The 21,314-nt window shown below is 39.1% G+C and overlaps 1 protein-coding gene across 1 annotated transcript; it reads right to left on the bottom strand.

Annotated features, from left to right (window-relative positions):
* Window positions 1-2,164: 2,164 nt before the first annotated feature.
* MAJIN (membrane anchored junction protein) lies at window positions 2,165-5,810 on the bottom strand. Its single transcript, XM_067467083.1, is given in 4 exon segments — window positions 2,165-2,169; window positions 2,343-2,468; window positions 2,790-2,896; window positions 5,680-5,810. Coding segments are annotated over 4 exon segments (360 nt in total). The 5' UTR covers window positions 5,802-5,810.
* Between the last annotated feature and the right edge of the window lie 15,504 nt (window positions 5,811-21,314).

Raw genomic sequence — 21,314 nt, 5'->3', positions numbered from 1 at the left:
TAAAGTAAAACCAAAACACAATAACAGCACAGTAAAATACATACAACATATTACAAAGACGATAAAGCAAAATCATACACAGTAAAATAAAATAACATAACAATGAGCGGGCTGCATGTGGAAGATAAAAACTAAGATTGTGGAGTGAGGGTATTGTTGTAAGTAGAGAAAGGAGAAAAAACCGTTACTTTCCTGTTGTGGACACCTCTCCCCCTTCACTTATACACATTAACAACCTACAGGGGGACATCACTTTACCCTATTGAAAAATGTAGTGAAAATCATCCTATTTCAAATCAGAATTTTAAAAATCATATTTTTGTACAAACCTGTGCTTTTTAATCATAAGAAAACAAAATTGGTTTATTTGACAACTCACTTAAAAGAACACTGAATATATAACTAGGATCACAGAAAACTTTAAAGATAAGGACAGATACGGGAGAGAAGGAAATAAGCATTTACCTCTTTGCAAAGAGTTGCATATGTGAAACTCCAACTACATTGTCCAGTTTCCTCCGATTAATAGCAGTTTCTTTGTTCATATGCTCTCTCTGTCCGGACATGTTGACCTTTAAGGAAACACTGAACTGACAAGTTCATTCATTTACTTTTTAATGTATATAATGTATATATTCATTTACTTTTAAAGCATTCATTCATTTACTTTTTAATGTATAAATGTATACATTAAAATGTATACTTTTTAATGTATACATTTATAAAATGTATACATTTTATAAAAGGTGACAAGGTCCTAGCACGTAATATAAACATTTCACTGATAAGCTGCATTGCTTTTTAGATTGAAATTTATTTTCCAGGAAAACTACAAAAAAGAACAGCTTTTTAAAGCAGTTACAAATGCATCATTTCAAAAATCTATTAATAACTCTTCTATATAGTATGTTACTCCTTTTACTACTGAAAAGTAGCCCTGTTTCTAAATTATTTGGTTTTAGGAATGAGGAATATGATAATTCCCAATGCAGCTACTATGGTTTAAGTGACTAGAAAGAAAATAGTATTTTCTTTATGACAATTGATAATGTAGTTTATGTCAACAAACATTGGCAATAAGAACACATATGAGGACTTCCTTCTCTATCTATACTAAATATTAACTCAATCCATAGTTCTTTTCCTTCTTCTTGGTCCCACCTTATTGTTGGAAAATTCAAAGAAAATACTCACACAATTATATCCATTGCTATATTCTGCTCTACCTGAAATATACAAGACACTTGATTTAAACAACAGTTAGTAACAATAAGACTCTTGTTTCCTATAGGCAATCTGCTACAAACAGTGTCTGTTCCCAAGCTCTAGAAATCCCTTTTTAAAGAATAAGACTGGCACTCTCCTTGCTATCCTTCCATAGACAGATGGGATGGGCTTTAGCACAGCAAGTTAAACCACTAGCTGCAAAAAATCTTGCTGATTGAAAGGTCGACAGTTCAAGTGCAGATTGAGGTGAGCTCCCAACCATCAGCCCAGCTTCTGCTCACCTAGCAAAAACAGTAATGTGAGCAGATATATAGGTACCGCTTTGGTGGGAAGGTAATAAAAGGCGCCCATGCGGACATGCCGGCGATTCGATCGGGAGAGCATCTAAGGACAACAAAGCTCCTTGGCATGGAAGATGGAGCGACAGCATCCACCCCCCCCCCCCCCATGGCCTCCAGATGCCGGAGATGGAAAAAGATGGGAAGCCTTTACCTCTCTTTATGTACTATCTGTCTTTGTTAATTGTATAACAGCATCAAATGTTTCCAGTATATGTGAACTATAATCCACCATGGGGAGATAGGGCGGAATATAAATAAAGTATATTCTTATTATTCTTATTATTTTTATTATTCTTATTATTGTCATGGTTGGCCTTTGAAGACTGATTGCTCAGAGAAAAAAGTTCTTGCACAATACTGTCTATCATGTTTTAACGGGTAATGTTTTTCACTGCTATTAATTTTATTGATAATTTAATTACACTTTTACCTTTTATCTCTTGTGAATTTTTAGAGCATTTGTTTTAGCTTTTGCAATTAGCCTTGAGTCCTGAACAATGACCAGGTCATCATAAAGAAGTGTGAATGGAGTAGAAAGAAGATCCAAGAGGGAAAGAAAGGGATTCGCTTGATTTTCAGCGAGTCACCTAGAAATGTCATACTGAAACAGTTAACATCAACCAATAAAAATAATTATTTTCAAGATCAAAAGAAAAAAAGGAGATAGGTCCTCTGGCTCAAAGCCGGGCCCTGTCATCTGGGAACTTTGGTGACAATTACATCCAAATATTAACCCGTTGATCTCCACATTCCTTTGTGAATTCCTGAACTTACCTCCAAATGCATTTTGTTTCCATGAATTTAATTCAACATACATAGTGCAGACATATGGATAAGGAATAAGAAATACATCGCCATGCTTGAATCTCAAGTCTGACATTCTTTCCCATTGGTTTAAATCTGATAAATTCAATTAAGGTTCAAGAATTCAGTAGTAAACAGAATTGAAAAATATTGTATAGGTTATCTTCTTGATATAATCTGCCTACTGTGTAGATAAAACAGTAGTACAGACACATTTACAAAGCAAGGAAAAAGTGAGGGCTACAATTGGAGGCACTATAGAGATGTATATAAAAATTAAACTCATATGGAGCATTAAAAGCATATAGTAATATAAGAAGACCAAGTATTTTCTATAATCAAATAAGAAAAAACAAGTACTAACTTCCTAACTTTCCTTCTTTTACGTTCGCTCATTGAATAACAATAAAAGGATACATGGAAATATGGTGAAGTGTTCAGTGGTAAATGGGCACAAATTATCAAGATTTCCCAGAATTACTTGAATAGCATTCTGGAAGATTTCAAATAATGCTTTCAGTTTTCTCACAATGAACACAATACAATTTGACTTCATATAGTCAAAACCTTTACAGCAAGGTTATTCTCAAGCCATAAATCTAAATAATTTGAAGACAGACAACATTTTTTCCAAAACAAAGAGAACTAAATCTGTATTCAACCTTTGTCACATGATCATTCCTGACATAACAGAAAAATATGTTTCATATCTCACCTGCAGTTCTTCGTTGACAACACTTTCAGGAAGGTTGTCGTTAATGCTGTAAAATCAGTATAATAGATATTAACTGCATTAATTAAGAGCAATCAAGCATCATAAACTAAGCCTGAAAAAAAGTTTAAAATATCCAGAATACTGTATTTTCTGTTTCCTGATTTAAGAACACTAATATTAATTCAGGCACCAAATCCATCCAGTTTGTTGCACTTTCTTTGAGAAAGTACCGTATATTCTGGTGTATAAGACTATTTTTTAACCCAAGAAAATCTTCTCAAAAGTCAGGGTCGTCTTATTCGCGGGGTTGTATTATACGCGGGAGTAGTCTTATACAGAGGGGTAGTCTTATACACTGGAGTAGTCTTATACACGGGAGTCGTCTTATAGAGCGGGTGCTGAAACTTCCAATTGGATTGGAGAATCTGTGGTTGCCGCATATGGTGGGGGAAGCTCAAAAATGGCAATGGCCGTGTCCCTACCGTATGCAATGACTGTATGAAAGCATTAAGGGTGACACCGTACAAGAACGGTAGAAGAAAATCCATTCATCAGGATTCGTGGACTTAATGCAGTCCTGATGGTGAGATGAAGGGGCGCCTCACCGGGAAGGTGTAAGTGAAGGGCGGAGCAAGCTGCAGGCATCCGGGGCGCCCGGGGTATGGAAAAAAGAGATAGAGTGGCTCTGGGCCCAGACAAAAGCACAACTCTTCTACCTGTCTGGCCCGCCCTGTATCCTATTATCGTACCTCCTCCTCTGCCTCTCAGATCTCATACCTGAAGACTGCAGTGAAGTGGTCCAGGTGCGCATGTGTGAGATCTGAGAGGCAGAGAAGGAGGTACAGTAATAGGAAAATTACCATACTGAAATAAAATCTGATCCTTTTTTAAAAAAATTATTTGGTGTGCGTTGTAAGAGGGGTAGTCTTATACGGCGAATATATCCCAAACTCTATATCTTAACTGGAAAGGTTGGGGGTCATCTTATACGCCCAGTCTTCTTATATGCTGGAATATACGGTAACACTACACCCTTCGTATATACTGCTTACCCCACCAATCTCATTATCACACTTTTAAACCAAACATTGGTCAATTATCTGATAACTAGAATTTTTTTGTGTGTTAATGCTCTTGGTTAGTTTAAAGAAAACATTGTTTAAAAAAACCCCAAAAAAATAGCCAGAATCGATCTAAAAGAAATCACCATAATTAAATCATTAAGGAGGAAGAGGAATAGAGTAGAAACAGTACTCTGTGTATTTCAAATTAGGGTGTGTGAATCCCTATTAACATTGTACTGAAGAATGAAGAATTTCTTCAGTATTCTCTCTGCTGGTGAAGTAGATCATCTGTGTGGAAACACATGTGATATTTCTTGCACAGAAAACTATTTTCTGTACAAAATACAATGCTCCAGGGACTCAGGGTGGATTCCAACAAAAATGGCAAACATTCCGTGCCACAGTACAGGGGTCCCCAACCTAAGGCCCAAGGGCTGGATACGGCCCTCCAAGGTCATTTACCCAGCCCTCGTTCAGGGTCAACCTAAGTGTGAAACAACTTGAAAGCACACAACAACAACAACAACAACAACCCCATCTCATTAGCCAAAAGCAGGCCCACACTTCCCATTGAAATTCTAATAAGTTTATATTTGTTAAAATTGTTCTTCATTTTAATTATTGTAGTTTTTAAGTGGGGTTTTTTGCACTACAAATAAGATATGTACAGTGTGCATAGGAATTCATTCATGGTTGTTTTTGTTTTGTTTTTCAAATTATAATCCGGCCCTCCAACAGTGAGGGACTGTGACCTGGCCATCTGTTTTAAAAGTTTGAAGACCCCTGCCATGTTGTTGTTGTTGTTCTTCAATCGTTCAGTCGTTTCCGACTCTTCGTGACTTCATGGACCAGTCCACGCCAGAGCTCCCTGTCGGTCGTCACCACCCTCAGCTCCTTCAAGGTCAATCCAGTCACTTCAAGGATGCCATCCATCCATCTTGCCCTTGGTCGGCCCCTCTTCCTTTTTCCTTCCATTTTCCCCAGCATCATTGTCTTCTCTAAGCTTTTCTTTCTTCTCATGATGTGGCCAAAGTACTTCATCTTGCCATAGTACATTCATATATACAAGTACAAATAGTGAACCAACCAGATTCCAAAATAAACCAACATCTAAGACAAAACTATATTAACCAATCAGAAATTAAATAATAACATAACCTGTCATTTAATGTACATCTAACATAAAAATATAAGGATAAAATTATATAAACCACAATTCATTTAATAGTTATTAAAATATATTATTTGCTACAATCCTATATTTTCCACAATGGCTAATAATATCATTTTCACATGTCAGGTGGGTGAGGCTGGAGGCACAATTTGAAATAGGGTTATCCGTTTCAGAGCTGATTCTTTTAGTTACTCTCACCATTATCATACTCTTAAATATTTGTAATCTCTGTGGACACACTCTAATTTTCAGAACTATACCCAAGTTCTTTTCAGATACATCTCTTATTCATCTATCTTTTATTTTCATCTTCCTCTTCTGAATGATTCCCAAGGGTGAAAACTTTCAAATTACATTAACTGTCCTGCTTACCTAACAGTGTTGCCATATCTGATCTTAAATTTATACACATTCATTCCAGCATGAAGAAATCTTGTCTCTGACACTGGATATGTAAAAGGCTTCAAAGATCTCATTCCAGAAATCCAACCTAATTAAAAACAAAAAGGAAGATAAAATATCATATTAAAACATTATAATGTGAGGAAGTTTCAGAAATTTCTTGTGAGCCATTAGCATATTAAAATACAAAGCTTTCAAAACAAATTAATATGGGTATAGTCATCAACCATCAACCGTCCTTATAACACTGGGGGGTGGGGGGTGGATTAAAGACCCTCCAAATTAACAACACTTTCTAACTATTATTTTAGCAATAGAATGAAATAATGTAAATAGGAAACTAAGCTGATTCATATTCTTTGACCCTTGTTGGCTCTAAAGATCACTTGAGGATACAGTATGTTCTTAATAGATTTTAAAGTAATGGACTGGTTATGAAGATAAGCGCTACTTATGAAGTCATGTTTTGATCCATGTGTAAGCCATAATGCCACAGAACACCGATTAACCTTCAATTCGCTAGGAACATCACCTAATCTTGTTATTTTACATCATCACTGTCTCCGATATTAGATATTATAGCCCGAAAGCATAAAAAGGGATTGGTAGGGCACAATGCAAATGTGTGCTGTTTGCAAGAGAAGTTAACAGTTTATCTCCATTTTGTACAAATGTAAAAGACCACACTTTCAGAAATGACTACTTTATTACAGAATGAGGATGTCACAAATGCATCATCAGGCAGGGTGGCACTGTCTCTCAAAACAAGATTTCAAAAATCAAGGTTAGGGTTTTGTCTACAGTAGCAAAAAAAAAACAAAAAAAAACAACCCCACCCCCTCTGGAATCAAGCCTGGGGTGCTATAGTTTTAGCTATATGAATAGATTTGTAATTGGTTTTAACTGTTTATTTTTAATACTGTTAATGTTTAATTCTATTTTAATGCTTGTATATTTTAAAGTTTTAAACTATATTGTATTGGTTTTATTGAGCTGCTCTGAGTATTTTTTTAGAGAGAGATAAAGTGGGACATTAATAATATTTATTTATTTATTTACAGCATTTATATACCGCTTTTCTCACCCCTAGGGGGACTCAAAGCGGTTTACACATAGATAATAGCAAAAATTCAATGCCTTGCAACTACAATAATAAAACCACATTTTAAACATAAATCATATTAAAAACAGTACATCACCAAATATCAAAACAGTTATTAAAACCATAAAACAATCTCATCTGTCGAGTCACCGTTCCAGTCCTTGTCCCACTAAAAGCTGTATACTTCTATTGTCCGAAGGCTTGATCCCAGAACCATGATTTTAATTTTTTTCTAAAAGTCAGGAGCGAGGGAGCAGATCTTACCTCCTTTGGGAGTGTGTTCCATAGGTGGGGGGGGGGGGGAGGAGGGCACAGCCAAGAAGGCCCTGCTCCTCGTACCCGCCAGCGGCATTTGCGCTGTTGATGGGAGCGAGAGCAGGGCCTCCCCAGATGATCTTAAATTGCGAGGTGGGACGTAGGGGCAGATGCGTTCGGACAAGTAAGCTGGGCCTGAACCGTATAGAGCTTTAAAGGTCAAAACCAGCACTTTGAATTGGGCTCGGAGATGGACCGGCAGCCAGTGGAGCTGGCATAACGGGGAGTGGTATGCTCCCTGCATGCCGCCCCAGTTAGTAATCTGGCAGCCGCCTGTTGAACTAACAGTTTCCAAACTGTCTTCAAAGGCAACCCCATGTAATCTATTTGGGATGTAACCAGAGCGTGGACCACCATGGCCAGATCAGGCTTCCCAAGGTACAGACACAGCTGGTGCACGAGTTTTAACTGTGCAAAAGCTCCCCTGGCCACCGCCGAAACCTGGGATTCCAGGGTCAGTGATGAGTCCAGGATCACTCCCAAGCTGCGAACCTGCGTCTTCAGGGGGAGTGTAACCCCATCCAACACAGGCTGTAACCCTATGCCCTGTTCAGTCTTTCAGAGTGACAGATAATCATCATCATCATCATCATCATCATCATCATAATCACAACAACAATGTGGTATAAAGGAGTAGTATGATAAGGACTTCAGTCATGAAGACGTAACCCAATAATTTTAATAAGGAATTGAATAAAAAGCAAGTATGTTGACTGCTTTGTTCATATTATCCTGTTGCCTCTGATTTCCCTTCCATTTCTGGTATTGCATCCCATCAGCTTTTGGAGTTCATTTTTCTGTATGAAACTACAAAAAGTGCCTGGAAAAGGACTGATGATGCTATGGTTAAGAAGATTGCATGATGATGATTATGATAGTAGCAACAATAATGAAAAAGAGCTAAAGGAAGGCCCATGTATTTAACCTTCAGAAAGTTCAGAGTAGAAATGGATTAAACAAATATCTCAATTAATGAAAGTGTTTACAATTTGAGACAAAAATGTAAGATTATTATCTGGTAATATGGCATTTTCAACAAAATCTATGCACAATCATTTAATAATACGAAAAATATACTTTATTTATATTCTGCTTTATCTCCCTGAGGGGACTCGGGCAGATTACAGAACACAGATATGGCAAACATTCAGTCCCATTATGCAGGACAGACAATACACAAATAGAGGTAAAGGGTTTTCTTATCTCTTTCCATTTCTAGAGGTTGTGCTCGACTCTGGACACAGGGGAGGGGGTTGCTGTCACTCTATCTTCCACGCTGAGGAGCTTTTGTTGTCCACTTGATGTCCTTATGGGCACCTTTCATTATCTCCCCACTTAAAATGGTACCTATTTATCTACTCACATTTCTGTTTTTGATCTTCTAGGTGAGCAGAAGTTGGGGCTGACAGTCAGGCACTTACCCTGGCCCGGGCTTCAACTGCCAACCTTTTGATTGGCAGGATTTTCTGCAGCTTAACTGCCATTCTTAGCAATATGTACAACAGACTGGTAAAGTTATTGAAATAGGGACAAGGCTATTGAAATAGGGACAAGGAGAGGGCCTTTCCCACTGTGGCCCCCCGCTTTTGGAATTCGCTGCCTAAGGAGATCAGGCAAGCCCGCACCCTGGCTGGTTTTAAGAAAGACCTAAAAACCTGGCTCTTCCATTGTGCTTTTGGAGAATAACCATTCAGCCCATCTGGTGGTCTTAGTCTACAGCTGCCCTCAGAATAAAGCACCTCCCCTGCCCCCTAAAATAGCTAAATCCCACGGCTCCTCCCTGTTGGGCTCCACTCCTACAAATGCACTTTTATCCCTATCTCACCCAGGGTTTTAACTTTTTAACATTTTACCTCACACATTTGGCCCACCCTCCGTGTCTGGTTTTAATATGCTGTTTTATATTGTTGATTTTGTTATTTTATATTTTGTTATGATGTATTTTGTTACTGTGTGTTTATTATGTTGTATTATTTTGGGCTTGGCCTCATGTTAGTCGCACTGAGTCCCCTTTGGGGAGATGGTAGCGGGTTATAAATAAAGTGTATTATTATTATTATTATTATTATTATTATTATTATTATTACTGGATTACAGAAAACTGTCAACAACTCTCTTCTTTTAGGGTTGACAATCTTTCCTTGGCTATCTTGGATTGCATATACAGAAACCAAACAACAGTTTTCTAAACTGGAATATATTTTCCGTTTTTTTTTTCTTCAGAAGAACAAACAATGCACGCAAACAATTGATTTCTTATCTTCCGACAACTGTCAGGCAAAAAAATGCCAAACAAACACAACAGTTGTGTACTGGCACAAATAGATATGGGATGATCTTGTCACAGATGCACAAGAAAAAAACCATCAAAAAAGGTGATTGAACTAGACTTTTTTCCCCTTTTGCTTTTTGCACTTTTTTGTTACTTGGCCTCCTTTAATGGATTCTAGATGGACATAAATGATTTTGCCACATATAAGCTGTTCGGATATAGCCGTCTCGAGTCTGCTTGGGAGGAAAGCTGGGGTATAAATAAAGTAATCAATAAATAAATACAAGAGTCTAAACGTTCCTCCCACATGCAAATGTTCAAACCGTTTTTCTACATGCAACATAGATTGTTTAAACCTATAGCTATACATTCTATCTCTATCCCAAATCTTATCATTAATAAAATTATGATTTCTCAAATACAATTAAGACATTGCTCTTAGAAAAGTTTGGAAAAACTTAACATGTTATTGCTGTATTGTGCCACATATACAGAGTCCTGACTGGCTATTTTGGTGGAAACACTCCAACCAGTACGGTTTAGAGAAGATGGTATTCCTTATTCCACGTGGCTTAAAAAATACTATTTTTAACTCCTGATTCTGCCACAAAATCTTCAATAGCAGCTGCCAGAACATCCTATGGAAAGGCATTAACTATAAGGCAGACTGCCATATGCACCATATCCACTTTAGTGTAGTTGCAAACACCAATGAGCTAACGCTTCAATTGAGCACACACACAAATCCTAAACCGATATCTGAAACTGCAGCAAGGATGAGAACGCCCTCTTCTGGGAAATGCAGGCTCCATTCCCCCTCTTTTCTTCTGAATAGAAAACTAAAATATTAAAGTAGAAACAATCCTAATAAAACTGACACGGGTGTAACATAAAATGGGAATAATATAATATAATATAATCTATATAAATAAAAATGTAATGTTCATTTGTGGGATTAACAGAACTCAAAAACCACTGGATGAATGGACACTAAATTTGGACACAAGACACCTAACAACCCAATGTATGTCCTTCACTACAAAAATTGATTTTGTCATTTGGGAGTTGTAGTTGCTGGGATTTATAATTCACCTACAATCAAAGAACATTCTGAACCCCACCAATGATGGAATTGAACCAAACTTGGCACACAGAACGCCCATGACCAGCAAAAAATAATGGAAGGGTTTGGTAGGCAGTGTCCTTTTTTTTTTTTTTTTTGGAGTTGTAGTTCACCTACATCCAAAGATGACTGTGGACTCAAATAATGATGGATCTGGACCAAACTCTACAAGAATACTCAATATGCCCAAATGTGAACACTGGTGGAGTTTGCGGAAAATAGAATCTTGACATTTGGGAGTTGTAGTTGCTGGGATTTATAGTTCACCTACAGTCAAAGAGCATTCTGAACCCCAGCAATGATAGCATTGGGCCAAACCTCCCACACAGAACCCCCATGTGAGCCACAGCAACGCGTGGCAGGGGACGGCTAGTATAATATAATATAATAAGAACCTATAACTGTAGATGAAAATGTGAAATTCTTATACATCTTCATATTTGAGTCCTACAGACATTATCCAATCACGTTTCTGCTCTCCTATTAAGAAATGTAGGATGCTGTTTTATATTGAAGCACATTGTAAGTCACTATTGTCTACAGCAGGGGTCCTCAAACTAAGGCCCGAGGGCCGGATACGGCCCTCCAAGGTCATTTACCCAGCCCTCGCTCATGGTCAATCTAAGTCTGAAATGACTTGAAAGCACACAACAACAATAACAATCCTATCTCGTCAGCCAAAACCAGGCCCACACTTCCCAATGAAATACTAATAAGTTTATATTTGTTGAAATTGTTCTTCATTTTAATTATCACATTGTTTTTAAGTGTTTTTGCACTACAAATAAGACATGAGCACTGTGCATAGGAATTCATTCTTGTCTTTTTTTTTCAGATTATAATCCAACCCTCCAACAATTTGAGGGACTGTGACCTGGCCCTCTGTTTTAAAAGTTTGAGGACCCCTGGTCTACAGAGACTGGCCCCAGCTTTTTGATAGTGCTTGGACAAGAATAATTTTCCAGGTTTATCTGGAAATATCAGGAGTTGAATTTGGAATCTTTTGGAGGCAAAGTAAGTGAGATAATCTCCATTTACAGTGCAGATAAGAGGAACAGAAAGGTTTGAAAATAAATCTTACAATTAAATAATAATCAAAGTAGAATCACATAAAATAAGTCCTCACTTGCAGACACTAAAAACTGTAACAGATCTTTTGACTCAAAAACATGTAGTATGGGCCGGAGGTTTAGCACAGCTGGTAAATCATCAGCAACTATAAGATCTATCAACTGAAAGGTTGCAAGTTCGAACCCCCAGGTCGGTGTGAGCGGCTGACCATCACTGTTTACCTAAGCAATTCGAAAACAGTTTTAGCTATAATTAGAGAAATTAGGTACTGCTAAAAGTGGGGGAGGTGTTTTACACCTCCATAAAGAAAAAGAAGATCAGAAAATGCTGGAATGAGGAAGTCCTGATGGCTCTTCATCATAGAGGATGGAGTGACAGCACCCTCTGTGGACTCGACCCCAACTGTCCATGGCATCGAAACAACACCTCCTTCTATTCTGTTTGTGTACTGTCTATACAAATGACATTGAATGTTTGCTGTGCATGTGTACTTGCGATCTGCCCTGAGTCCCCTTCGGCGTGAGAAGGGCAGAATGTTGTTTTTGTTTTTGTTGTTGTTTTTATAGGAAAGGAAAGGACTTGCTATTGTTTTAAGGTTGCCAGGTTTCAATACTGAAGCAGGATGAAATCTTAGAGACCTTCTGGTTTTCCTTGGATCTCCAAGCAGGAAGACAAATCTCACAGACAGTAGTTCTGGAGAAACAAGTTTCAAGGCAGGAAAAGTAGTTGGAGGAGGCAAAAGGATGGTTTTCCCCAAGGCAGCGTTCTTGCACCAACTAACGATTGGCCACAACCACCACTCACAAAGAGCTTTATATATGCTGATGACTTTGGCCTAACAACACAAGCAAAAGACTTTGAAACAGTTGAAATCCAACTCACTAATGCCTTGAAAGATCTCTCCAGCTACTTCAAAGATAACCAACTGAAGCCAAACCCTGCCAAACGGTTGCTTCCCACCTACGCAACTGTGAAGCCAACAGGAAATTGAAAGTCACCTGGGAAGGTCAAGAGCTTGAACATAGTTTCCATCTCGGTGTCACCTTAAATCGAACACTAGCATATAGGAACCCTGCTTGAACACCAAGGACAAAGTAGCTGCATGCAATAACATCCTGCAGAAACTTACTGGCAGCACATGGGGTGCAGACTCCAAATTAGTAAGAACATCGGCCCTAGCCTTGTCTTATTCAACTGCTGAATATGCCTGCCCTCTTTGGCATAGGTCTGCCCATGCAAAGCAGGTGAACATAGCATTGAATGAAACATGCAGAATAATCACAGGATGTCTTAAACCTACACCTGTTGATAAACTCTACAAGCTAGCTGGCATTGCCCCCTCCCCTGATGTGCTGCTAAATGTGAGAGAAATAAGGTTGAACACTGTGAAAGCCACCCACTACATGGCTACCAGCCTCCTCCCAGTTGACTCAAATCAAGGAAAAGCTTTATGAGAACTATCACTCCTTTTGGTGTCCCGCCAGCAACAGCAAGGGTATCCCTCTGGGCAGCTAGACCAGGAAATCCCAACTGGATGGCCCCCCATGAGGGTCTTCCCCCAGGGGCAAACCAAGAATGGGCAACTTGGAAGTCCCTGAACAGACTCAGAAGTGGAGTGGGCAGATCAAAAGACAACCTGGCAAAATGGCACTACCTAAAAGAATCCCACACCTTGTGTGACTGTAAAGCAGAACAAACAACTCCGCGTCTGTATGCTTGTCCACTATGCCCTGCCTCATGTACAGAGGAAGAATTGTTGGAGGTTACTGACAATGCCATTGCTGTTGCCTGTTTTTGGTCAAAAGATATTTAGCCACCTGCACTCTTATTTTTATCAGTTTTATACTAATTTATGCAATGCTTTTGATACGAAATAAATGGAGAAACAAGTCTAACTTTTGTGTCTGAGGTGGCTATAAAGCCTGGCCACCCTCTTTACCCAATACTACTACCAGCTGAAACCAGTGAATTGTATGTAGTTTGTGTGTGTGTGTGTGTGTGTGTGTGTGTGTGTGTGTGTGAGGAGTGACTTGAGAAATTGCAAGTCATTTCTGGTGTGAGAGAATCGGCTGTCTGCAAGGACATTGCCCAGGGGACATCCGGATGTTTGATGTTTTATCATCCCCGTGAAAGGATTCTCTCATGTCCCTGCATGGGAGCTGGAGCTGACAGAGGGAGCTCTCCTCGCTCTTTCCGGATTTGAACCGCTGACCTATTGGTCAGCAATCCTGCTGGTACAAGAGTTTAACTCACTGTGCCACTGGGGGCTGTATGTAGGTTGCACTTGTGCAATACTAGTGAGACAAAAAGCCACACACAAAGGGAGCAGCCATGGAATTTTGAACTTTTGTCCATCATGCCATATGAGTCAAGTGAGTGGCATTCCAGCACTGTGATCTGTAAGTCTTCTTCTTTGTACAAGCCCTGGCAAAGTAACATAAGGTTAGGGCAGGAGGACACTCCCTGGGAGTTGTCAGTGAGCTTTCCACAAGCTCCAGCATCAGCATAGGCTCTGGATAAAAACACCCACCACATGCCATAAGTGCAATGTAACCAGAAATAGCAACAGCTGCCGCCGCTACTGACATGTTTTGTCATTTCCCCAGCTGTCAAAAATGTTTTAATTTCTTCCTGTACTATGAACTATCACCTTATATTCTTGGTTGAGTATTCTCTATGGAGAGTTGCTTCTAAAACCATTTTTAAAATATTTGGCATATAATTTCAATATTCAGCTTTCTAGATTGTCAGTTTGTTGTTTGTTGTTGTGATCCTTCAAGTTGTTTCTGACCTATGGAGACCCTATGGCAGGCTTATCACAGGGATACAAAATTTCTTTAACTATTTTTACACATATTTAATTAATTAATTAATTAATTAATAATCTTTATTTGTACCCCGCCACCATCTCCCTTATATATTTATTTTTTTCACATGCATTATTTGGTCATTGTCCTAAAGCAGTTGTAAGTAGCCATCACTTCATGAATAACATCAGATGCACCCATTTGCATCCACCCTCTTACAATTACTTTTGATTTACTGTATTCTGATGATCCTAAAGAATATCATTCCAAAAAGTGAGGGTGAGAATTTTTAAAAACTCAAGACATGAGTTATCAGCATTTTCATTCACAAAGTATTCCAAGAATATCTTTTTTTTTCACTGAAGTGCACAGGTTTATCTACCTTTTTACACAGGTAAACATTAGCCATATAAATTATTCATTGGTCAAAAGAACAGACATATCTCATGTACCAATCATTCATAGCTTTATACCTATCCACCCTGGTACAGAGTAGAAGTTCTCAACCTCTGGTAATCCAGATGGCTTGGACTTCAATTCCCAGAAGTTCCAGGCAATATGGTCAATGCAAAGGGATTACAATATAAGATATTATAATATAATATAATATATTGTATATACATATAATATCTATAATATTATAATGTCATACAATATAGTAATAATAATATGATATTATAATTATATATTTTATATTACATGTAATATTACTAATAATATTACAACATTATGGTATAGTACAATATAGTAATATATAATACTGATATTGTACTATGCTAATAATATAATATATTGAATGCATATACATCTTGTAAGCCGCTCTGAGTCCCCTTTGGGTTGAGAAGGGCGGCATATAAATGTTGTAAATAAATAAATAAATTATGGATGGTGATGTCGCAAAAAAATTGGAGAATTGTGAATTTGGAATTACTATAACTTAAAACAGAAGACAAAACACATATTTTCACCAAAGTAAGAAAGACAGTCTGACATGTTGAATTGAATGATTCCCAGCCTTCTAAACATTAACATACAGAATCATAATATAAATATCTGATATGCAGGGTGTGTTTTCATTCACTGGACCAAACTGGGCACAAATACCCGATACACCCAAATTTAAATATTAGTGGGATTGGGAAGGGGGATTAATTTTGTCATTTGGGAGTTGTAGTTGCTGGGATTTATAGTTCACCTACAATCAAAGAGCATTCTGAGCACCACAAACGATAGAATTGGGCCAGAGTTCTCACACAGAACCCCCATGACCAACGGAAAATACTGTGTTTTCTGATGGTATTTGGTGTCCCCTCTGAAACCCCCCTCTTGACCCCCCCCCAGGGTCCCGACCCCCAGGTTGAGAAACGCTGACCTAGAGATTCCTATAGTTTATACGTAATTTATATACTTGGTTCTAACGTTAAATAATAAAAAGGTGGCAAACTTAGTAAACATGCAAGATTGCACTAAACCTCACTGATACTGTATGTGATAGAAAACTCAGTAATTTCTTTGGAAACGTCATCAATATATCTGGATAATGACTATACTTTCTTACTTTGTTCCACTAGAGGGAGTAATATACTGTGGCAGGACATGAAAGGGCCTTCTCTGCTTTGGCTCCTCGGGCATGGAATGTGTATATGCATCATCAAATTTCATTTGTTATTGAAGGCAAAAATAATAATAACAATAATCAAGTTTTTAAAAAATATATTGCCTACAGCACCTGGTATTCATTAGCAGTCTCCCATTCAAGTATTAACCAGAGCTGACCCTGCCTTGCATTCATGTTTAGGTGGGATCTGATGCATATAGGGTATCTCCTCTTAGAGCCCTTGTGGCAGTGGTACTATTATTTCAGTGCGAAGTGAACCATTGTGTTTTTCCTCAAGTTTTATTATTGTTCATGTTTATTAGATGCCACAAATGACAACGCCAATAAAAAACCAAAAAGAAATACAAAACTACACACACATATATAGAATCATTAGAATCATAGAATTGGAAGAGACCTCGTGGGCCATCCGGTCCAACCCCCTGCGAAGAAGCAGGAAAATCGCATTCAAAGCACCCCTGATAGATGACCATCCTTAATTGTCGGTGACAGCTAATTTTCGCCACCTACAGTTGATATATTTTTTCCAGCTCTCCCTCTAAAATATTAAGAGTGGCTTCAAATATTTCAAAAACTATATTTATGCATCAAGTATTCTGACCACTGTAATCTATATAAATAAAAATGTAATGTTCGTTTGTGGGATTAACAGAACTCAAAAACCACTGGGAGAATTGACAGCAAATTTGGACACAAGACACCTAATCCCAATGTACGTCCTTCACTAAAAAATAAAATAAAAGATTTTGTCATTTGGGAGATGCAGTTGCTGGGATTTATAGTTCACTTACAACCAAAGAGCATTCTGAACCCCACCAACGATGGAATTGAACCAAACTTGGCACACAGTTCTTCCATGACCAACAGAAAATACTTGCAGGGTTTGGTGGGCAGTGTCCTTTGGTTTTGGAGTTGTAGTTCACTTACATCCAGAGATCACTGTGGACTCAAACATTGATGGATCTGGACCAAACTCTACACGAATACTCAATATGCCCAAATATGAACACTGGTGGAGTTTGGGGAAAATAGAATCTTGACATTTGGGAGTTGTAGTTGCTGGGATTTATAATTCACGTACAATCACAGAGCATTCTGAACCCCACCAACGATAGAATTGGGTCAAACCTCCCACACAGAACCCTCATTTGGTTTCTGCGTGGCAGGGGATGGCTAGTCATATAAAATAATGCTTTTTTGGCAAATTTATGAATTCCAGATAAGAGATATTCAACCTGTATTTATATTTCAAACTGAATTGCAAACAACTACTTTGAAACTGCTTGCCCTCAAATTAAGCATTGCTATTTTGCCTAAAACAACAAGCGTAACAACTAGAACCAAGCAATAAAGTGTTGGATACTTCTGGGATGTGGCTTTAATGTCTTGGAATCCAATTTTTTTAAATTGGGGGGGGGGGGGCAGAATAAGGCTACAGAGAGTAGATAACTTGTCCAGAGACTACTGACAAAACCAGTCTCCAATTTTACAAAGTTTAGTGGATTTTACACCAAATGAGCATAGATTGGCCAGCAGCTTTAATTTAATATTTTTTTTACTATTTTGTTAATATTATTCATATCACAGAGTTCACCATCTCAACAATAACATATACATATGCCTTCCATAGATTTCTTACTAAGAGGAATGTTAGAAACTAAACACAGTCAAGTTTGGGACTATAAATAATTCATTCTCACTATATCACCCAAAAAATTGGTGCGTGAGAGCTTTGGAAGAGACAGAAATGACTTTAAAATACAGATAAAAGGACGAAGCACAAGCAAGGGATATCTGTGAACAGTCCTGGTAGTCTATTCCAGTTAATCGGGATGCACTTAATCAGGAAATCCACTTAACTGGGACATCTCCCAGGAAACCAATTTAGCCTAATGATAGTAAATAAAAATGATGGTGGGTTGTCTGACCGGGTATTTACAATATCAACATTGCTGTAACTATCTTGCTGCCCCCCTTCCCACTAAATAAAGAGAAAAGTATGAGGGCATTAACCTCAATACTAAAGTACAATCTTTCAGGGTATGGGAGAGAGTATTTCAAGGATTCTGTTTTCTTACAAAATCTGCACTGCCAAATTGGATTAGTTATTGTGGAAAAATCATCCCCTTAGAAAGGGCACTTTCAATTAGCATGCATGCGAGACAATGGCACAAAAAAAACCCCCTATATGCTTGTATGATTTGATACCACAGCTATGTTCCCCCAGTGCATTTGCTTTCGGGGAAAAGCAATTTTACTGCACATTAAACTCTTCAAACAGGAATTTGATGCAAAGTACTTTGTAAAATCCTCTTTCCGTTTCCTGCAGCAACCTTTGTGAGCAGAAATCTACAATATTTCGCTTTGCTGTGCCTAAAAAATGAAAAAGGCATGTCCACATTACAGACATGAATAGTGCAATGCTGACTCATGAGGGTGGCCATGGGTCATCTGAGATGACACTAGGTCAGTGGAAGCCGAGATGAATCCAAACCTCTCTCAGCCTGGAAAGAATGAAAATTGCTTAGGATTCTGCCCTGTCCCAAACTTTCGGCTCGGCTACATGGGTACTAAAGCCTAAACCTAAATTGTTTTCTGACTTTCCCCTTAATATTTATCTCCTTCGGGCTTAACCTAACATTAGTAAAAACCAGGGGATGCTCTGGAGTTTGCTTGAAACTTTGAGGTCATCCCATGGCTTTAGGGCAAGGTGGGCAGCAGGAATAGGTCTGATTTGAACTGGTCACCACTCTCATTTCCATGCACTCATCAATGCAGTTCTGGAGAGACTTATTTTGCATAGAATTACGGAAAAAATAGACCCATGTCTGATTCCACAGCAAGCTGGCTTCAGGAAAGGCAAAAGCTGCACATCACAAGTGCTGAACCTGACTTAGCACATAGAAGATGGCTTTGAAAGGCAGCAGATCACAGGAGCTGTCTTCATAGACCTGTCAGCAGTCTATGATACTGTGAACCACCACCTCCTGAGAAAAATGTATAATATCACAAAGGACTGCCACCTCACCTGCCTCATAGGAGCCCCCTGTGGTGCAGTGGGTTAAAGCCCTGTGCTGGCAGGACTGAAGACCGACAGGTCGCAGGTTCAAATCCGGGGAGAGGCAGTTGAGCTCCCTCTATCAGCTCCAGCTCCTCATGCGGGGACATGAGAGAAGCCTCCCACAAGGATGATAAAACATCAAAAATCATCCCTGGGCAACCTCCTTGCAGACAGCCAATTCTTTCACAACAGGATGCTCCTGACATGACAAAAAATAAAAAAATAAAAATAGGAAACCTGCTAAAAAACAGGAGCTTTTTTGTTGAGTTCCAGGGTAGATGGCGGAAACAGAAGAACGGCCTGCCTCAGGGGAGCGTGCTTGCTCCATCCATGTTCGACATCTACACAAATAACCAGCCACTGCCAGAAGGGACAGAGAGCTTCATCTATGCTGATGATCGTGCCATTACTGCTCAAACAGGGAGCTTTGAGATGGTAGAACAGAAGCTCTCCAAAGCTCTAGGTGTTTTTACTGCCTATTACAGGGAAAACTAGCTCATCCCTAACCCATCTAAAACACAGACATGTGCTTTTCATCTCAAGAACAGACAAGCATCCCGAGCTCTGAGGATCGCCTGGGAAGGAATCCCACTGAAGCATTGGAGCGCACCCAAATACCTGGGAGTCACTCTGGACCGTGCCCTGACCTACAAGAAGCATCTGCCTGAACATCAAGCAAAAAGTGGGTGCTAGAAACAATATCATACGCAAGCTGACTGGCACAACCTGGGGATCACAACCAGACACAATGTGAAAATTGTCTCTTGTATTGTATCTTAAAAGAGAAGACCTGGGGGAATGGGCCGTTTTTGAGGGTGACACAGTGAAGACATCTGCCCTTGCGCTATGCTACTCTACTGCTGAGGACGCATGCCCAGTGTGGAACACATCTCACCACACTAAAACAGTAGATATGGCTCTTAATGAGACATGCCACATCATCACGGGGTCTCTGCGCCCTACACCACTGGAGAAATTACACTGCTTAGCCGGTATTGCACCACCTGATATCCGCCGGGAAGTAGCAGCCAATAGTGAAAGGACCAAGGCAGAGACATCTCCAGCTCATCCCCTGTTTGGGTATCAGCCAGCACGTCAACGACTTAAATCTAGAAATAGTTTTCTAAGATCTACAGAGACACTCGGTGGAACACCTCAGCAAGTGAGAGTCCAAAAGTGGCAGGCTCAAACCCAGAACCTCAACCAATGCCTGATACCAAATGAGAGACTCCCTCCTGGACACAGAGAAGACTGGGCGACTTGGAAGGCGCTGAACAGACTGCGCTCTGGCACCATGAGATGCAGAGCCAACCTCAAGAAATGGGTCCACAAAGTGAAATCCACTACATGCGAGTGTGGAGAAGAGCAAACCACTGACCACCTGCTGCAATGCACCCTGAGCCCTGCCACATGCACAATGGAGGACCTTCTTGTAGCAACACCAGAAGCACTCCAAGTGGCCAGATACTGGTCAAAGGACATTTAATCAAGTACCAAGCTTGCAAATTTTGTTCTTTGTCTGTTTGCTTGTTTGTTCTGTTAGAAATGTAAGACACGACAAATATAAATAAATCAATGCATGTAAAATGGGATAGATAGTGCCCTGAGTGACCAGGAAGAAGGTGGGGAGAACTGCTACATCCAAAGTGAACTGGAATATATGTCAGTGTGGACTCAGATAGCCCAGTTCAAAGCAGATATTGTGGATTATCTGCCTCAATATTCTGGGTTATATGGCTGTGTGGAAGAGCCTTGAGAGTTCTGTTCACTAATGATTTTGCAATGGGTTGAGAGCAGGGAGAACAAAATAAATGGTTGCATTTCCTGGGAACATTTAGTAGTCGCAACTCCGGATTAATCGTCTGGGATCTGCTTCCAAGTTCTTATTGTCATGGGTAGATACGCATATAAAAAAGAAAAGGTTAAATAAATAAGCAAATAACAGTCTCTTTTTTCACACGAGTCTAACTGAATGGCAGGAAATGAAACTGAAGTTGTGTAGGAAATGATGTTTGTTCATTTTCTTCATGAGATTGCCTTCTGAATATGTGAGACTTTCTCTCCAGACTTACATCAAAGTAATTCAAACTATATATGTATATATACACATATAACACACTCATACATACACACACATACACAAAAATATGTACAGTACATATATACATACACACCAAATAGGCAGTTTTTAACCTTAGGAGGCAGAGCATTGCCAGTG

The sequence above is a fragment of the Anolis sagrei genome, chromosome 4 (assembly GCF_037176765.1).
Source record: "Anolis sagrei isolate rAnoSag1 chromosome 4, rAnoSag1.mat, whole genome shotgun sequence".
In the NCBI taxonomy this organism is placed as follows: Eukaryota; Metazoa; Chordata; class Lepidosauria; order Squamata; family Dactyloidae; genus Anolis; species Anolis sagrei.
Note: the sequence above shows the minus strand (reverse complement) of the source record. Positions and strands in the feature narration are given on the sequence as shown.